Below are 21,604 nucleotides of genomic sequence, written 5' to 3' on the forward strand. Positions count from 1 at the left end.
ACAAGTCTGCTCCCACTTACCTGATAGTTCAACCAAATATGAACTGCTAACTAAAGACAAAGAGAGGAATCTCACAGAAGAGAAGATTGATGAATTTATCTGAACCTGAAAATATGACTGTTTTACTTAAAACAATCTAGTAATATTTCATTTTAGAAAGCTCTATTAAAGATCTTTCATTTCTCTAATCCATTAGATTTTAAATCTCTTCTCTGGGTTTTTGTTTTATTTTGATCGAGATCAATTATCCTGTAGCTTGGGCTGGCCTCAACCTTGTTGTGTGGTTGAGGCTAGCCTCAAAGTCCTGATTCTCCTGCTATAGCTTCCTGAATGCTAGGATTAGAAGAGCATGCTACTATACCTAGCTTTTCTTCAACAGATTTTACATGTGGGGTTCTAAGACTCCAAAATTTTATCTGAACAATCTCCTTTGCCTCTCACAGGAGAGGCATCAATTCCTTGTTTCTATTTCTGGCCCAAGGTACAGAGAGCTTATTCACTGAAAAAAAAAAATTAACAAGGAATCCATGCATGTAAGGTGTGAGAGTTAAGGGAAATATGGGCTCCTCTGAACCTAAATTAATCTTTTATAAACCCGAGTGAGCTGCCAAACTTTCCCAGAAGCATTCAGAGTGTATGTGTCACATGGTATGCTAGGCCGACTTTGGAGGCCATGGAAGCTGCTTTTCAGCAAAGCCACTTTTCCAGAAAGACATTTCTGCCTCCTTCCCCTCTCTATTCCAGATCTCACTATGCAGGGTCGCTGGGGTGGGGTGGGGTGGGGTGGGGTGGGGGTGGGGTGAGATACAGCCTGGAAAGGAGATGAACAGATGTGGGCTGGAGACATCACTCAGTATATAACACTTGTCTAGCAAAAACTGGGTCCTTGGCCTAACCCCTAGCCCCCCCCCCAAGCCAAAGCCTGATATAACATGAGAATGTACACAGACACACACACATGAATACATAACTACACACATACACACACAGTGTGCATCTAAGCCATCTTTTCTTTAAAATGAAGTTCATTAAATAATCAAGCTCTGACAGTAAAGTCCATGTTCTCTGGTCCAATCTAATGTGTATCTTCCAGAGAATCCCCAATATAGTGAAAACTCACAGAGCAGACAACAGAGATACAGCTCTACAACATTTATTTATAATTGTTTTCATGCTGAGCACAGGCTGGCTCACTACATGAATAAGATTACTTCTTTTGTTCTCTTTTCTTACAAGGCAGGATCTTACTGTGTAGCATTATATGGTCCAGCTGACCTTGAGCTTACAGTGATCCTCCTGCCTCACCTTCCACTTGGTGGGATTATGGCTGTGGTTCACCATGCCCATTTAATAATACTGTTAAGCACTCAGTCTGTTTCCCTATCAAGAAAAGGCAGCCAACACCAATATTAACAAAAAATATGATCTCTCCCCTTATCATTTTTTTGTTCACATCCTGCCAATTACAGAGCACTTCTCACTACTTTACCGTCTAGCAACATTTTACCCTTCATTAAAATCTCTCCCCAATGTAGGAAAATGACTAACCCATTCTCAATTTGTTTCTTTGAACTTAAGAATTCTTGCTACTGATAAAACTTCTTAAAATGTTTATCCTTCTACATTTTCGATATGAATAAAATTCAAAGTAAATGAACCAGAAAACTAATACTTAGGGGGTCTGTTACAGTTTATGAAGCCCTTTCATACACAGTATCTGGTTTAATCCTTCTATATCTCTATGGGCTAGTTAGTATCATTCTTATTAGTGTTATTATCATATACACATATTTTCCAAGAATAAAATTCTACCATTTAATTAAAAAAATACAAACTACTACTTGGTTAGACACAATCCTTAATTTTCATTCCAACTCTTCTGGTGGTTACTGGCCTTAGCCATGAGCTGGCATTAGAGGAAGGTGCCAGTACAACAAGATAAGGCCTGTTTCACATGTACTCATAGTAAACATTTTCTTTTCTTTTCTTCTTCTTCTTCTTTTTTTTTTTTTTAGACAGGGTTTCTCTGTGTAGCCCTGGCTGTCCTGGAACTCACTCTGTAGACCAGGCTGGCCTTGAACTCAGAAATTTGCCTGCCTCTGCCTCCCAAGTGCTGGGACTAAAGGCGTGCACCGCCACCACCACCACCACTGTGCGCCACCACCACCCAGCATGGTAAACATTTTCAACTAACTTATTTCCTCTCTTCTTCCCTCCCTCTTCCCTCTCTCCCTCTGTCCCTCCCTCTCTTCTTTTGAGACAGGTCTCTCACTATAATGCATGCTACCCTGGAACTCATTATGTAGCTCAAACTGGTTCAAACCTGGCAATCCTCCTGCCTCCATCTTGCAAGTGCTGGCATCCTAGCATCCTGGCATGACTAACAGGCCTGGAGCTAATATTGAACTTTGTATCCTACTTCTAAAAACTGTTAATACCATACCATGGCATTTAATTCTTAAGGTTATTTTTAAACATAAATATTCTGTATTATCAGTGCAGAATATTTTATTTAGCTAGCCTACTGTTAGTCATTCATATTATTATTTATATATTAATTATAAATGATATTATAAAGGGTACCACTGAGTCAATTTTGTTTCTCTTTTTCTGAGCATCTGCCTAGGGAAGAATCTCAGATAGAGAGTTTCTAAGAAAACAGTCAAATGGTAATGTGTGTGGTGACAACCAAGCATGTCACACTCCATCATTTCAAAGAAAAAACCCTTCAAGAAGTGCAGAGCTGAGATCCAGAGATAGACACTGAGTGGCCAGAGGGGACACAGAGGAAAGACACTGCGTGGCCAGAGGGGACACGAAGCTGTTTTACTCCTAATAGCATGTCTTCATTATTGTATCACACAAATAAAAGCTTCTAAACCCTTCAGCTGAAATTGATGTAGCAAGTCACTGTTGTTCTGAATGTGCAAAATTATACCAGTTGACTTGATTTCAAACGTTGTCACTAGCAGTGCACTCCGTTAAGAGCTTTGTACAGCACATGGATCAGCTGCAGTCTCCACCCCCTCCGCCCTGACCTGCATGACTACTAGAATATGCACAGACTACCTGAATGTTCCTATCCATTTGCTGTATGCAAACACAGTAACATTCCATACACTAAGCTGCCAGGTTCTATTTAAAAATCTTTCTGAAACCCAAATATATGCATGTCTTTAAAAAATCCTGACATACTAGAAATGCTTAATAATTTGCTTGACATTTTAATTACATACAGATTACAAAGCTTAAATCTTTCTAATTTCTGGAATTACAATTTGACAATATAATTATTTTCTTCAGTATAACATCTGTCAGCTCTGGAACACTGGGGCTTTGGTCTTCCTAGGTCCAGCTGCCTCCTAGAATGAACAACAGCACCCTCATCTAAGTCAACAAGAGAAACCCCCACAGTTTAGTTGTTCTAACTTGCAGCTGACTCACTAGTGCCTTGACAATGGAGCCTTCCTTTACTAACTTTAACCATAGCCATCTCACCTTCCAAAACTTCTCTCCTCCTTGTGAGTGTATCTGCCAGCTCTGTTGCCTCCTGACAGGGACCCTGGGTAAATGTGTCACCTCCATGGTTCTCATTATATGGTGTCAGGTCTGCTAAAAACAGAACCTACAACAGTTTTTCATTTCTTTCCCCATGTGGATGCTGTCAACATCGGGATGATGAGACACCTGCCAGGTTACTGTTTGTTATGCTTGAAATGAATTTCACAGAGCTTGCTGTAAACTTGTGATGGAATGAGTATCCCATTCCTCTGCCCAAACACAGCAACTAATCACAAAGGAAACGCCAGTCCTAGGAACTGTGTATCGGATGTACTGTCAAGATCAGAAGCGTGAGGAAAAAAGAAAAATACACAATGTTTGCTGCATTCTGCCTCCCTGCTTTCTAAATGCCAGTGCTAGGAACAGTTTCCCATAAGCTAGACAAATTCCTCAGAGTCATCAGAATACATCAGTTCAGATCCACAATCTGGTGACCCACATGAATTACTACTTGACAGTTTTATAGTCCATCTCTCAGGAAATGAAAGGGAGAAGTTAAGAGAAAGGAAAACAGACACTTTCATGGGTCAGTATAATTAGAGATAAACAAGAGCAACAAACATCACCATAAGCCAAAATATCCTTACAGGCTTTGGTGTCAGCCTGCACCTCAACTTTATCACTGTCACAACCAACTTGTATCGCCTCTCTCCAATCCTCCTGAAGAGAGGTAAGAAATAAAGAGCAATGTACATATAGTGCTCATGCACAGGCAGGTATTCAAATAATGGCAGTTGGCATCTATAAATCTACAAGTGCTAAGAATTTATTATAGTGGGTATAATATAGAAACTGGTCATGACTTTTGTCATAGTAAAAGGAAGAGGACACAAAGTCAAAGATGAGTGCAAAACACATAGGCCATCAAATAGGAGCCACATAAAAGTTAATCTGGCTACTACACCCAGCAAAACTCTCAATCAACATAGATGGAGAAACCAAAATATTCCAGGACAAAACCAAATTCAAACAGTATCTATCTATCTACCAACCCAGCCCTACAGAGAATCCTGGAAAGAAAACTCTAACACACGGAAGATACCTGCACCAAAGAAAGGACAAGATATTAAGCATCTCACAACAAAATCAAAAGCAGAGAGCCACAAACACATAAAGGTACCTACAAAAACAAACATATCAGGAACCAACAGTCATCTCTCCTTAATATCTCTCAATATTAATGGACTCAACTCACCTATAAAAAGACATAAGCTAACAGACTGGATAAGCAAACAAGATCCAGCATTTTGCTGCATACAAGAAACACACCTCAAAAACATAGACAGGCACTATCTCTGAGTAAAAGGATGGAAAAAGGTCTTCCAAGCAAAAGGTCCCAGGAAACAAGCAGGAGTTGCCATTCTAATATCCAATAAAATAGACTTTCAATCAAAAATTATCAAGTATGATGAAGGTCACCATGTTTATCAAGGGGAAATTTCACCAAGAGAAAGCCTCAATTCTGAACATATATGCCCCAAATGCAAGAGCACCCAAATTCATAAAAGAAGCTTTACTAAAACTCAAAACTCACATTGAACCCCACACAATAATAGTGGGAGATTTCAACCACCAATGGACAGGTCATTGAGACATAAACTAAACAGAGACACAGTGAAACTAAGAGAGATTATGAACCAAATGGATTTAACAGATATCTACAGAACATTTCACCCTAAAAAATTAGAAGGAAGGAGAAAGAGAAAAAGGAGGAGGAGGAGGAGGAGGAGAAGAAGGAGGAGAAGGAGAAGGAGAAGGAGGAGGAGGAGGAGAAGAAGAAGAAGAAGAAGAAGAAGAAGAAGAAGAAGAAGAAGAAGAAGAAGAAGAAGAAGAAGAAGAAGACAACACCTTCTTCTCAGCACCTCATGGTACCTTCTCCAAAACTGACCATATAAACAACCCTCAACAGATACATTAAGATTGAAATAATATCATGCATTCTATCAAATCACCATGGCCTAAGGCTGGTCTTCAATAACAGCAAAAACTACAGATAAGCCCACATACACACTGAAACTGAACAGTTCTCTACTCAATAACATCTTGGTCAGGAAAGACATAAAGAAATTAAAGACTTCCTGGAATTTAACAAAAATTTTGACACATCATACCCAAACGTATGGGACACAATGAAAACAGTGCTAAGAGGAAAGGTTATAGCACTAAGCGCCCTGGTAAAGAAACTGGAGAGATCTTACATTAACAACTTAACAGCACACCTGAGAGATCTAGAACAAAAAGAAGCAAACTCATCCAAGAGGAGTAGAAGGCAGGAAATAGTCAAACTCCGGGCAGAAATTGACCAAACAGAAACAAAGAAAACAATTCAAAGAATCAGCAAAACCAAAAGCTGCTTCTTTGAGAGAATCAACAAGATAGATAAACTCCTAGCCAAACTAACTAAAGGGCCAAGAGGCAGTATCCAAATTAATAAAATCAGAAATAAAAAGGGAGACATGACAACAGAAATGGAGGAAATTCAAAAAACCATCAGATCCTACTATAAAAGTCTATATGCTACAAGAAAAATCTAGATGAAATGGATGGTTTTCTAGACAGATACCACATACCAAAGTTAAATCAAAACAGGCCCATCTCACACAAGGAAATAGAAGAAGTCATTAAAAACTTCCCAACCAAAAAGAGCCCAGGGTCAGATGGATTTAGTGCAGAATTCTACCAGACCTTCAAGGAAGACCTGATACCAATTTTCCTCAAACTATTCCATAAAATAGAAACAGAAGGAACACTACCTAACTTATTCTATGAAGCCACAATTACTGATACCTAAACCACACAATGACCCAACAAAAAAAGAGAACTTCAGAACAATCTTGCTTATGAATATCGATGCAAAAATACTCGATAAAATTCTTGCAAACCGCATCCAAGAACACATTAAAACCATCATTCACCACCATCAAGTAGGCTTCATCCCAGGGATGCAAAGTTGGTTTAATATATGAAAATAACATTAATGTAATTCACTATGTAAACAAACTCAAAGAAAAAGTCATATGATCATCTCCTGAGATGGAGAAAAAGCATTTGACAAAATACAACACCCCTTCACGTTAAAAGTATTGGAGAGATCAGAAATTCAAGGCCAATACCTGAACATAATAAAAGCAATTTACTGCAAACCAACAGTCAATATCAAATTAAATGGAGACATACTTGAAGCAATCCCACTGAAATCAGGGACATGACAAGGATGCCCACTCTCCCCATATTTATTCAATATAGTACTCTAAGTGTTAGCTAGAACAATAAGACAACAAAAAGAGATCAAGGGGATAGATTGGTAAAGAACAAATAAAAGTATCACTATTTGCAGATGATATGATAGTATACATGAGCAACTCCAAAAATTCTACCAGAGAACTTCTCCAGATGATAAACAACTTCAGCAAAGTGGCTGGATATAAAATTAACTCAAATAAATCAGTAGCCTTCCTTTATACAAAGGATAAACAGGCTGAGAAAGAAATTAGGGAAACAACTCCCTTCACAATAGCCATAAATAATATAAAATATCTTGGGGGTAACTCTAACCAAACAAGTGAAAGTCCTGTACAACAATAACTTCGAGTCTCTCAAGAAAGACATCGAAGAAGATCTCAGAAAATGGAGAGATCTCCCATGCTCATAGATTGGCAGAATTAACATAGTAAAAATGGCCATCCTACCAAAGGCAATCTATAGATTCAATGCAATCCCCATCAAAATCCCAACACAATTCTTCAAAGTCATGAAAATAGCAATTCTCAAATTCATCTGGAAAGGTCAAAAAAACCCTAGAATATCGAAAACAATTCTTACAATAATAGAACAGCTGGGGGAATCACCAACCCTGACGTCAAACTTTACTACAGAGCAATAGTGATAAAATCTGCATGGTATTGATACAGAGACAGACACATTGATTAATGGAATAGAATTGAAGACCCAGAAATAAAACCACACAGTTACCACACAAACTTTGTCACTTGATCTTTGACAAAGACACCAAAAATATACAATGGAAAAAAGAAAGCGTCTTCAATAAATGGTGCTGGTCTAACTGGCTGTCTCTATGTAGGAGAATGAAAATAGACCCATATTTGTCACCTTGTACAAAGCTCAAGTGGATCAAGGACTTCCACATAAAACCAGATACACTGAATCTAATAGAAGAGAAAGTGGCAAAGAGCCTTGAACTCATTGGCACAGGGGGAAATTACCTAAACAGAACTCCAATGGCTCATGCCCTAATATCAACAATTGATAAATGGAACCTCATGAAACTTGAAAGCTTCAGTATGGCAAAGGACAGAGACAACAAGACAGATTGGGAAAAAAAAAATCATTAACCCCACATCCAATAGAGGGCTAATATCCAAAATTATAAAGAACTCAACAAATTAATCACCAAAAAAACCAAACAACCCAATCAAAAAATGGGGTACAGATTCTCAACTGAGGAATCTCAGATGGCTGAGAAGCACCTAAAGAAATGTTCAAAATCGTTAGTGATCAGGGAAATGCAAATCAAAACGACCCTGAGATTCCACCTTACACCAATCACAATGGCTAAGATCAAAACCTCAGGTGACAACACATATTGGAGAGGATGTGGAGAAAGAGGAACATTCCTCCATCTCTGGTGGGATTGCAAACTGGTACAATTACTCTGGAAATCAATCAATTTTTCCTCAGAAAAATGGAAATAGATTTATCTGAAGACCCAGCTATACCACTCTTGGAGAATATACCCAAAAGATGCCCCACCACACCACAGGGGCACCTGTTCCACTATGTTCATAGCGGCCTTATTTGTGATAGCCAGAAGCTGGAAACAACCTAGAGGTCCCACGACAGAAGAATGGATACAGAAAATGTGGTTCATTTATACAATGGAATACTACTCAGCTATTAAGAAGGAGGACATCCTGACTTTTGCAGGCAAATGGATGGAACTAGAAAATATCATCCTGCCAAGTGTGGTGGCGCACGCCTTTAATCCCAGCACTCAGGAGGCAGAAGCAGGCGGATTTCTGAGTTTGAGGCCAGCCTGGTCTACAGAGTGAGTTCCAGGACATCCAGGACTACATAGAGAAATCCTACTTGAAAAAAACAAAACAAAAAAGAAAATACCTTCCTGAGTGAATTAACTCAGACCCAAAAGATGTGCATGGTATGTACTCACTAATAAGTGGATGTTAGCCAAAAAAAAAAAAGTACAGAATAGGTCAACAAGCTGAAGTGCCCAACTGAGGACACCTCAGTTCCACTTGGGAGAGAGAAGAAGCCAACCACAAGTAGAGAGGGAAGGACCTGGGAGGGAAAGTGACTGGGGCATGGTGGGGTGGGGGGGGGGAAGGGGAACCTGATCTGGTACTGGGTGAGGGAAAAGGACTGAAACCCTGAGGGTCAGCAGAAATCATGGAAACAGTCAACCTCAGGAAATAAGAGGTTGGGGGGACCCTCCAGAATCCACCATACCTGGGAGGTGAGGGACTCTCATGAATCAAAGGGAGGGACCTTAGAGGAAATGTCCGACTGTAAGGAGAGGGAACTTATAGAGTCAACCTCCAGCAGGAAGACAGGGCATCAAGTGAGGGATGGGGTTGCCATCACACAGTCACATCTCTGACCCATAATTTGTTCATGTCTGAAAGAACTGCAGGATAATGGAGAGGAGTCTGAGGAAAAGAAGGTCCAGCGACAGGCCCAAAGTGGGGTCCAGCTCAAGAGGAGGTCCCAAGGCCTGACACTATTACTCAGGCTATGGAACGCTCACAAAAAGGGACCTATCATGGCTCCCCTTCAAAGACCCAACAAAGAGCTGAAAAGCGTCAGATGCAGATACTTGCATCCAACCAATGGACAGAAACAGCTGACCCTTGTTGTTGAGTTAGGGAAGGCTGAAAGAAGCTGAGAAGAAGGGCAATCCTGTAGGAGGACCAGCAGTCTCAATTAATCTGGACCCCTGAGATCTCTCAAACACTGGACCACCAACAAGGCAGCATACACCAGCTTATATGAGGCCCCCAACACACATACAGCAAGTAGAGAACTTCTGGATCTGTGTTCATTCAGAGGTGATAGACCTAACCCTCAAGAGACTGGAGGCTCCAGGGAGTTTAGAGGTCAGGTTGGGTGGGGGGTGGGGGCACACATCTGGAGACAGGAGGCTGGAGAGGAGGTGTGGGATGTGGAGCAGTTGGAGGGTGGATGAGGGGGCAGGGAATGGAATACGGAGTGTAAAATATAAATTAATAAAAAAAGAAGAAGAAAAACTGTGTCAGGGCTGAGGTGGAGCTTTAGTTCTAGTTGTTAAGATTGGACTCTTTCTGCTGTGCCCTATACTGGGCTACTTCAATAATAAATGTAAGCAAGTTCGAGAGTTTGCAAGGATCCAGTATCTCATTTAATCTGGGTGCAATGCTAAGAAATAAACTGGGGTAGACATAATTTTCTCTAGTATACAAGCATTATGGATTAATTATGAAATTTCCCCAAAGGCTCATGTGTTGAACACTTTTATCTCAACTTTTTGTGAGGTTCTGGAAACCTCAGGAGGTCGGACCTAGCTTGAAGAAGTAGGTCACCAGGGTCAGATCTGGAGGTATTTTGTCTGCGGCCTTTCCTGCCATGCACCTCCCTATCAGGGAATAAGTGAACACCTTCTCCATAGGCTGCTGCTGGCATGGTTTCTATGTGCATCAGTGTGAACTCCAACCTCAGAAACTGTGAACCTAATAAATCTTTCCTACCTGAGGCTGTTTCTGCTGGGTGCCTTTACCACAACAATGAGTGGGTGTCCAAGGGATAAAAATAATGTCTTCAAAGAATCTGATGTTGTTATTACAGATTAGACGCAAATAAAGCATGCTATCATTGGAGAAATGCTACCCTTAAACAAGCATAGCTCATCCAGGAGGTTTCTATTCTAGGGATGGTAAATGCTAGCACCTGCACTGCCTCCTCTTTCTCACTCTTTCACATTAGACCTTCTTTCCTGCTAAGCCTAGACCCCACCTCAGGGAACTTCTGACTACTCTGGTCCACAGAGCCTCTATTGATGACAGAACACATGAGCAAGCCAGATGAAATGCTCTGACTCTCCTCACATTACATAATACACAATAAACATAATAAAATTGTTTTTTCCAAGTGCTAAGTTTCTTATTTGTATTCATTTAAGACTATCAACTACATAACTGAAATAGAACAGCTATTGAAAGTGGTCTGAGTATATATAAACTAAATGCATGGTATTTATGGACAAATCTACAGTTAAAAAAAAAAAACCAAAACCTACCAACCAAACACACAAACAAAACCCCCAAGAATCTGTGGATGTAGTTTAGATGAGGAATCAGTAACCTTTCCTATAAAGAAGCAGATAGTAAATATTATAAGTTCTGTGGGCCAGTGGTTTGTGATGTAACATGGGTTCTGCATCGACACTGGGAAAGCTGCCACAGACCACACTTAACCTAGTGAGCACGTCTGGGCTCTAACCAACCTAGATACAAAGCAGATTTTCATGTTCTCTTTACAGCACTAAGTATTCTCCCCGTTTTGATCCCACCAATGATTGAACCCTCCCCCTAATATTATAAAAAACTATTCCCAATCTGTAAGCTGAATTTGTACCATAGACAGCCCAGATCTAGTGTTTTCAAAATGGGAATTTCTGGTGGTCTGAAAATGTGACTACTATACCAGCATATGAGACTTCCCTTCAACCAAAACGAGGCATTGCTATAGAGCAATGCAAAAGCCAGAAAGGATTCATCTGCTTTATGGGCCAGAAGTCGAGAATTGCAAAAATAAGAAACAATGCCACCTAATCGCCATACATTTTCCTTATGTTTGGGGAACAGTTACATTTCATATCAAATGTTGCCTATACTTAACACATAATGGGCATAGTTTTTAAAATAGATTATTATTATTTTAATCCTCAGTTCTGGTTTCCAATAGGATAAATACTACAAGGCACACACACCATGTGACCTAGGACCCTGAGAAGTCTATTTTCAGTATGTTAAAGGGACATAGGATCACAAGGCATGAGAACCAGCTGCTTAGCAGGATCAACTGTGAGTGCAGTGGAGAACACCTAGTGCTGTCCACCAGACTCAACCACCTTCACCCCCACCTTGACCTTACCCCATTCAAGAACTACCTGACATTTCTTTAACTGAATTATGATTTGATAACTTAAATTCCCTGCAACTGTAGTTCACATTAGGAATGTGGAGAAAATATTATGGTTGTTTACATAAAAGAACAACCCTTTATATACATACTTCAGTCATTTTTTTATCTTTAAGACAGAGTCTTGTCATATAGCCCTGGATAGCCTGGAACTTACTATGTAGTCCAAGCTGGCCTCACGGGGCAGCGATCCTCTTGCCTCTACCTCCTGCCTCTACCTCCTGTGTGCTGGGATTATAGGTACATGTCATCATGCCTGCAGGTTTCTCACTATAGCTTTTACTTCATCATAACAGGCCACTACAGATGAGGGACTTTGACTGTGTGTGTTTGTGTGTGTGTCTCCCTCTCACTTATATTTTCCAAATTAAAAAAAAAACATTATTACTACAAATTACAACAACTCCTTAACTCCAGAACATATTTCAAAGCGGATCCCTTAGCCCCTTTAATAAGTCACAGTGTGCCTTGGCTCTGGAAAGATAACCACTGTGCAAGCCTGTCCTGTTCCGTCAGGACCGTCACAGCAGGGTGAATGAAACCTATCAGACATGCTACACATGTAACTGGCAGTGCTCAAAACACCAAGCTAAGAATTCCATTTGTGAGCACCACAAAAGCATCTTATATAGCACTTTTTGTTTGCTCTGCTATTTAAGATCAGGACCTTTTAAAATAACATTTCAGGGGAAATTAAAGGGAAACTTCTGTTATTCCTAGTGTTGCAACGCATGGGGAACTCTTACATAAGGAAGTGTTCTTTTCAATATAAATTTACTTGTCATTAGATTTAACTATCCAAACGATGTATATGGCTGGACTTGGGGAAGCACATCTCTCTTCTCTCTCCTCTCTCTTTCTCTCTCCCCATATTAAAAAAGTAATAATCACAATTCAAACATTAATTTGGTTGCATTATATGCTCCTGATTAGAAATTTCCCTAAGACCATTTATTCTAAAATTCCCTATAATTTCTTTTATGGAACAATAACTTTGTGAATAAGTAACAAAGGAGGAAGAAATACACGTTTTATATATTTATTCCTCGGTTTTATTACAAAATATCTTCAAAATAAGAGATGAGGCATTAGGTCTGTCATAATCTGTAAGAGCTGGATTCAAGGACACTAAAGTTACAAACACGTCTGCTACGGCACACATAAAACCTGAAAGGCCCACTTTCTCTCTTCTGGGGATTCTGCTCTACTGGGGGAACCGCACAAAATTACTTGAGAAAGATTGTGATAGTGACAATGTTCAATGAAGAACCAAATCGAGGGAAACTGCTTACTGTTTAGATCTACAGAACAGCAATAGTCTCATCGTGATTGCAAAACATTCTAAATTGTGAAACTTAAGTTATTTGTAAACTAGACAAAAGTGAAGCAGCTTCCTCAGTCATTTTTGAGATCTCAGCACCAATTTAAAGAAAATACTTTACTTAAAAGAAGGCCAACTTCAGCCGGGCGTGGTGGCGCACGCCTTTGATCCCAGCACTTGGGAGGCAGAGGCAGGTGGATACGAGGCCAGCCTGGTCTACACAATGAGTCCCAGGACAGCAAGGGCTACACAGAGAAACCCTGTCTCGAAAAACCTAAAAAAATAAACAAAAAAAAAACCCAAAAAACAAAAAAAAAAAAACCCACAAAAAAAAACCCAAAAGAAAGCCAACTTCAAAACATGAATCTCTACACTGAGTACATAGAAAGACACAAAATGAATGTACGTCACACATAACATCCCTGCTCTGTCAGTGTACACATAAGTGTGAAAGAAGGCTAACGTTTGAAAGGGAAAAAAGTCATTCACTTTCCTCTTCAATTCGCGTCTCAATCCTAAAACAAACAAAACAAAAAAAAATCCCTACACAACTAAACAGCTGCTGAGACAAAAAAAAAAAAAAAAAAAAAAAAAAGATCTAACTCACTAACATTGCTCTGAGGACCACATGGAGGGAGAAGAATGGATAGGGCACTGTGGAGAAGGTTTACTACTTCTGGTACATTGTGTGTGTGTGTGTGTGTGTGTGTGTGTGTGTCTGTCTGTCTGTCTGTCTGTCTGTCTGTCTGTCTGTGTCTGTGTGTGTACACAGTGGATTATTTTCCTCACTGAGAAGATATATTATTTCTGGTACACTCTGTAAGGTAGGGGTGTGTGTATGTAAAATGAATTATTTTCCTCACTCCCATTTTCAAGTCAAAACCCTAACTGTTAACAAATCATTTAAGCCAATTTTAAAATCACATGCAACTTACAGTATCAGAGGGGCTTTTAAGCATTTGGGAGGAATCCCCGAGGAAGCCTCGCCAACGCTACCCCACAGCAGCAAATGGGAACAAATGTACTTCAGAGCTTGGCACAGCAGTTTATGTTTTGAAAGAATTATCATTGTTATCTTAATAAAATGGTTTTTAGTTTTATTTCGTTTTCCCAATTCCCCTCCCCAGCAGTGAGACACTTTGTGGAAACTGTTGGCTTTCAGAAATAGACAGGCAATTGGAATCAGTATTAGACATACACGAAACTGCAACAAGACAAGCCATTCAGGCAGAGGATGGAGCAAGCAGAGAAGCAGACACTGCCCACAGGCCCCTCATCTCAAGAAGCCAAAGCGAAGCGGCTGACTTACATTGCTTCTTCAGCTCCCTCAGCTGTTGCTTGAACTGCACGAACTTTTCATTCTCTTTAAAGTCGGCATCAGAGTTCTTATCCTGTAAAGCCAAAAATTTCTTCTCTACCAGTAATTTTAAATCTGGTACTTTTTCTGGACGTTCTTCTTTTACCTAAGAAAGACCATAAGTTCATGTCCGTTAGAGATAATGAGTATCAACAAGGGCTATACAACTGTCTTAATCTCATTTAATTGAAAAGACAGTATGAGAGAGAACAGATCCTTCCACGAGACTACTCAGAAAAAGCCATGGACTTGCCCACCCTGCCCTCCTGCTCTACACAGCCTGTCACTATGTCCATGAACTTGCTGAACCCTGCAGAAGAGGTGACTGGCCCAGACCTGGCCTTCACCCCTCTTTCTTCACCTGGATCTGCTCAGCCCATCTCTCCATGCAATAGTGTTTATTCCACCTTCAGTTTCAGCATTCTCTTGTAGCCCTTCATCTGTGGGTGACAGTGATTCCTACATTAACAAGAGAAACTAAGGTTTTGACTTTCTACAGTTCCCTGGTCTAACAAGGAGTTGAGCATCCTGCTTGTTCTGTTCAAGGCCAAACACTCAATGTATGTTCTTCTCCCTAAGTATTATAAAGTTCGGCCACACGGAAACATTAAAGGTACTGGATTGTGAACACTATGTATGTCATCACTGCTGCAGTTATCACTCGACTGTGTTTGCCCCTCCACATCTCTTTCCATCTATCTTGCTCGAGTCTGTCCTAATTAACTTCCCTAGACCCTCATCTCCTTTAGAACACACGTTCGGCAGCAGCAGCAGTGGCGGCAGCAGCAGCACTAAAAACAGCACTCTATTAGAAGTCTGGCGCTTCCTTCCATGCACTTGTTTTTTGAGCGTAGCCCATGCCTTTGTGGTTTCCACTCTGTTTTGATGGAATGGCTGACAGCACCTTGGTTTAAACAGTTTGCCCCCCATCAATAGGGCAGTTGGAGACCTCTGAGGTTGGGTCTACTCTTCCAAGAATTGGCTAGGCAAAGCTGAGTAATTATAAATTTTACTTGATGTCTTAAATATTTTCACTACCTGCACTCCCACGCATTCCTCACCAATTTCCGACTGCAAAAGCTTTTTAAAGCCAAACAGTTCCATCCAAACAGCAAGATTTCTAGTGACGAGAAAACAATAAGCAATTTAGCCTTTATTACGCAGACTTCTAGGAATAATTGTAGGACAAAGGCAGGGAGGATGGCTGGCAAAGCAACTGCCTGGCTCATGAAGAGTAAACCTGCAAACTCTCTGAAGACAAACTAATGGAGCTGCTGCCAGAACAAGCTAGCTATTCACAAGTAAGTGTTAGAGCATGGATGAGAAAGTGTCCTAGCAGTGGGGAGTCAAGGGATACCACAAAGTCGCGGCACACAACAAACCTCAGAAATAAGCAAGCTGTTACTGGGAAGGGAAAACCCAGAAGGATGGCAGCAGAGAACCGAGCAGATGACAGGAATGAATGAATGCATGTGTGTGTGTGTGTGTGTGTGTGTATTCTCTTTGGAAGCTGGGAGTGGCAGAGCTTTCCAGAGTGGCCCAGGATTAAGGATTTTGTGGTCTGATCTTAGGGTAAGCTCGGGGGTTGGTAGCTTTTTGTTTGTTTGTTTGCTTGTTTTTCTGTAGGATGGGGCCTGGCCATTCTCCTACTCAGGAGAGGAGGAGCTGTTACATCCATTTGGGAAGTCTGGGAGGAGTTGTCCAGTGGAGCTCCTCGGGGGCGGAGCCTGGCCACTCACACCTTGAGAGGTCAGGCCTGACCACCAGAGTAGCCCAGGGGTGAAGCCTGATGGTAGAGGGCTGCAGAGGAAGGGCTTACAGTGGGAAAGTTAGTGTGAATAGCCAACATTTCATCTTCTCAGAACCCACCAGAGATGACATAACCTTACATATTACAGATGGGAAAGTGAAAAATTAGACATAGCAGGTCTTGTACACAGCACTGGGGCTACCACCATTAGCACTGGTTTCATTTAAGTCATGGGGGTTGGACCTGTTTCATGCTAAACATATGTTCTACCACTAGTTATACCCCAGCCTCTGCTGGAAAATCTTAAACACCAGTGAGATATGGCTATTGGCCTATCAGTAATGTTCATATAATCTGATTTTAGAAAAAGAAAAAGGTCTTGCTTGATACCCAGTTTTGTGACACTCTTATCTCCTTTCTTGGATCTTTATGATTTTAAATTATGTACATATATATGTGTCTCTGTGTGGGTATGTGCATATGAGTACAGGTGTCCACGGGGGCTACAGATGTGGGACAGTCTCTCCAACCCCTACCTGCCCCAGCACTAGAACCACAGACAGCTGTGAGCGATCTAAGAGCAGCCACCTCTCCAGGCCTTACTTCCTATTCTTCACCGGCAGGTTCTAGCTGCTTCCTTACCACATCCCTGCTTCTCCTGCTTGCGCACCATTGTGTTGACAGTAACTACACATATTTGCAACATTGAATTTTTCTCTGAATAAGACAGAAACTTTTTAAACAATGTCTGACTTATCATTAACGATATTACTAGTACCTAACAGATAGATAGAAGGTATTACATTAAATATTTCAAATTAATCTTAATAGGATCAAACACTTAATATTCTAATAGCCAAAACCATTAACATGTCATCAATATTAGTGGAATACATAACTTCTACACTAGAAGACAGCTTACAGAGTAGCCAAACTTGCTCTTTTTAACCAGTTTAAAAAGTTAAGAGACAATATAAAAAAAAGTTAAAGGGCTCATCTTCTACCCTCTAATTAGAGAAACTTCTTGATTTTATTTTAAATAAATGAGATGTCCTTCTAATTTTTCAGAACCTACCAATCACATCCAAGCAAAAGGCTGTGTGCTATGATCACCTTTTGTCAGGGGGAAGAAATTTTTCTTTGCTTAATCGCTATGATTTCGGAAAGCTGGGCAGAATGACAATAAGCAGGACTCTAAAACTGCCCAATTCAAGCTTCAACAGAGTGAAGGAAGTGAGTGTCTTATACTGATGTCACTTAACCACTGCTGGAGAGTAACCAGAAAGTAACCAGCAAAAGAGGCAGACCATAAGGGAGTGCAGAGAAAGGAGAGCCAAGTTAAACAGTGGTGAGAGGCTCATGGCCCTTGAGTCTGGCCAAAGGAACCTGGGTTCTGGTAAGCTGAATTTGAGGAATGTATGGAAGAGAGTGTCTGGAGATGAAAGAAGTGACTCTGAGTTGGTAACTAGGTGAGGGATGAAGATGGAGATCTTGCATCAGAGTGAAAGACAGCCAAGGAGATATGGACTGCCTCTTCAGGAATGTGTGCAGGGTCGGAGGTGGGGGGTTTGGGGGGAAGCCACACAAAAGGGGTCTGAAGGAAACCTGGAAGTAATTCACAGTGTGGAGACAGTGGGAAGACAGTACTTCTGGGAGCCAGGGAAGTCATAAACAACCTCAATTTACTTCCAGTTAATGTCAAGATTGTTCTTTCTTGACTCACTGCTGACTGATTTCCTAGGGTTTCCTCCAAGCATATATCACATCATCATCAACTGCTACCATGAAAAGCAAAGATGGGCTTCCAGGACAAGTTTAATACTGAATCAAAATTTCCAAATGACACCCAAAAGGCTAAAGAACTAATAAAGCTCAATTAGAAAAGAGAAGGTATTTAGGTAATAATGTGTATGAATGAGAATAAGAGCTGTGAAACCCAGTGACTAGCTAGCCTCCTCGACTGTAGTGACAAAACCCGATGAGACATGCTCCAGGCTATGGCAGCAAGAGTTCAGGATAATCTAAGGCTAAACTCCTCTTCGAAGAGAAGGACTACAGGCTTTCTAGGTTTACAGAAGAAAGTGGGCCCACATTCACTGTTCACTTAGAATGTTAATGGCAGCACTGCAGAATGGCCTTGAAGTGTGTGATCAATCTGAAATGAGGACATAAGCTGAGATGATTAGCAAAAGCTCAGATAAAAGCAGATGATAAGGACAATTCAAATGTTCTTTATCAACACAGTCCTTGATGCACTCAGCAAATGTAATTCCTGTAATTTCCACGATTCAACAACAATAGCACTAAACAGACCACCAGCCAGGAACAGGGGTGTGCATGGAGACTAAGGATGGAAACGGGCATCATCATTTGAAGTCAACAAGACTGCAATGTGAAACATGACGGGAAACACCATAATAAACCAAAATTGGTGCTTAAATGTTTCCTATTAGCCAAATCTTCCAGGAAGTTGGAAAGTTTTATCATAAAACTTTAGCACATCAAATATTGTCTATGAAAGTCCACTTTGCATCTGGCACACATTTCCAGTGCTAAGAGAACCTACTACACCCAAGCACTCTGAATGACAGCCTAGAAAATAACTCACTATGTGTCAGCCAATGCAATTACTGCGGACTATTTTTGATGGTTTCTTGTTTTGTCCATATTTCTAAGGGAAATAAGGGCGAACTCTACCCCTTCCTTATGTGTGTGTGTGTGTGGGGGGGGGTAATAACTGATCATGTATGTTACTCTAGTACATGGAAAATAAAGGTTTTTTTTAGGGCAAAGTTCAAAATACTTAAAAGAAATCTGAGATGAGAGGTTATCAGTTCCAGTCACTTACCAATGAGAACATGCCCAGAAATAACGTGTAAGGCCACCACATATGTGTCAATTTGACAAAACTGCTATTATGAAGCAACAAGGCTTTTTAGGTGGTTTAAGCAACAGGAATTCACTTTTACAGATCTGAAGTCTAGAAATTTAAGATCACAGAGACAGAAGCGTTGGTTTCTTTACTGGGCTTATAGTCCATCTTCTTCCACGCCAGGATGTGGACTTCTCACTATATTTGGTCATCTTCTCTGGAGCTATGAAATGCCCTCCTATTATACGAGGTAGTCCTTCCTCATGACACACGTCTTCCCCTTTTCTGTGTCACTACACGGTCCCTTGATGTAAACGTTGTCTTCTCCCTCACCAACTCATGGTCCTTCCAGCAGATGTGCCTATGTATTAATCTCCTCTTCTGTTATTAGTCATATTGGACTAAGGTCTACTAAATGATGGCACGGCAGTGAGCTTAAGTTATCTCTTTATTCATTTTTTGTGGGTATAAAGTCATGTTTATAATTCTTGTTTAATATTGAAAAAATTTTACTCATCTATTTATTTATGTATTTTTAATGTCATGTGTGTTTGTACATATGAGGGTAACACCCTCACAGAGGCCAGAAAAGGGTCCTGGATCCCCCACTGCAGGTGGAACTACATGCAGTTGTAAGCTGCCAGGTATGGGTGCTGGAAACTGAACTCAGGTCCTCTGAAAAGGCAGCAAGCACTCTTAACTGCTAAGTCATGTCTCTAGCCTCTCAAATGGATTCTCCACATGGCATATCAACAAGTTCCTCTAATGATAAATATTCAAGTTAAAGTTGAACTTTAATTTAAAATCAGACAAAATTGAATAGTTGGTGGCAGAAATAACTTCTTTACAGAGGAACTTTTGTAAAACCCTGAAGCTTGGGCTGGAGCTATGCACTAAGTAGAGCATTTGTTTGCCTAGATGGTACAAGGTCCAATCCACAGCACTGCACAGAAGTAACCTCATTCCTGCTTCTTCAACTCAATGGCACCATGTGTAGCTGCAGCACTTGGAAGACTAAGGCAGGACGACAACCGCAAGTTTGAGGATAGGTTTAGGATACTCAGTAAGTTGAAGGCCAGCTTGGGCTAAAGGGAGACTGATTCAAAAACAACGAATGAATGAACGAAAGAAAACAAACAAACAAGTAAATACTTGTAGAATAAACTGTTCTACCCTTTCAGGGCTAAGCAAAAATTTCAAAACTGATGATATTCATTTTATTGGTATTTATTAAACTTGTCAAATATTCAAAGCACAAGCACATGCATTATCATCCATCCATCTCTCTCTATCATCTATCTTCATTCTTTCATCATCTATTTCCATCCACCCATTCTAAAACATTATATAATTCATATATATATTCACATATATGAATACTCATATATATATATGTACTCATATACATATATGAATATATGAATTACAACAAAGATATATAACAAAAGGCAGTAGAGCCTATTTATGCTTCCTTTTTCTTTTTTCATTTGGAGTACTAGGGGAACCACCCAGGGTCTCACACATGCTAGACCAATATCACCACTAAGCTACATTCTAAGCCCTCTTTATCCTTTTTATTATAAAGCAGGGCCTCATTAAATGGCCCAGGCTGGCCTTGAACTCGCTCTGAAGCCCAGGCAGACCTTAAACCTGGAATCTTCTTACTTCAGCTTCCCAAGTAGCATAGGTTACATGCCTGCACCAGACATCTTCCCCCTTGTCTCAAGCACGTCTTGATAAGTAGTTATGGCTGGCTTGGCAAAGATAACTTCCTTTACTCATCTCCCATTTGGCATTTTTGTAATCCATCTTCCCTGGCACTGGTTGAGCACCTGTGAGCTAGCTAGCATCATGATGACCCTTGCATGAAAGACGGCTCTTGGCCAGCAGGTTAGGCAGGCAGGAGCTGCTCTGTGGTGTGTGAATGCCTGGCAGGGACGCTCAGTGTTGCCTTCAGTGATTTCTACCTTGAGCTTTGTTTCCCTTTTGCTAAACTTGAGAAATACTAACTTGAGAAAAACTGTTCCTTCTTTCTGTGGCATTCCTCACTCCTGATCTTTTCCTTCCCTTCTTCCTTTTCCAGGCTAGCCAGAACTAAGAGAATTCTGAGACTGTAGTGGTAAGGAGGAGCCAAGCAGCAGGAACCAAGTCATGGGAAGCAGAAGCAGTCATGTCATTTGAACAGAGGATGACAGCAGCTTCAAGTGAGATAGGTAACATGGCATGGACCTTGGAACAGACCTGGTTCTACTTCAGGCTATGGTCTCAGACAATCCTCTGGTAAGCTTAGATTTTTGTCATTTCTTTATTAGGGGCCAGAAGTATATACTTCAGTGATGTTGAAACAACAAACTCTACTTATGTTTAAACTTTGGATGATCAAAAGTTGCATTTCTTTCCTGTCAACAAGAGAGCAGATGCTTTAGCATGTCTGAAGATAGAGAAAGAAGCAACAGGGAAACATAAATGAAAATACCAAGAGCAAGCAATGGATCTCACTTGAAAAAAAAAAATCAAGAACCATGAAGATAT

At 40.5% G+C, this 21,604-nt stretch overlaps 1 protein-coding gene across 3 annotated transcripts in view; it reads right to left on the minus strand.

The window, feature by feature from the left end:
- Positions 1-21,604, minus strand: part of Nsmce2 (NSE2 SUMO ligase component of SMC5/6 complex) — a 223,548-nt gene that overhangs the window by 127,665 nt on the left and 74,279 nt on the right. For all 3 annotated transcript variants that reach the window (XM_021182762.2, XM_029469824.2, XM_029469825.2), the window contains exon 4: positions 14,403-14,556. In XM_021182762.2, coding sequence (XP_021038421.1) covers positions 14,403-14,556 — 154 coding nt within the window. The remainder of the gene's footprint in view (positions 1-14,402; positions 14,557-21,604) is intronic.

The sequence above is a fragment of the Mus caroli genome, unplaced genomic scaffold (genome assembly GCF_978045245.1).
Source record: "Mus caroli unplaced genomic scaffold, Mus_caroli_1 scaffold_16, whole genome shotgun sequence".
Taxonomy (NCBI): Eukaryota; Metazoa; Chordata; class Mammalia; order Rodentia; family Muridae; genus Mus; species Mus caroli.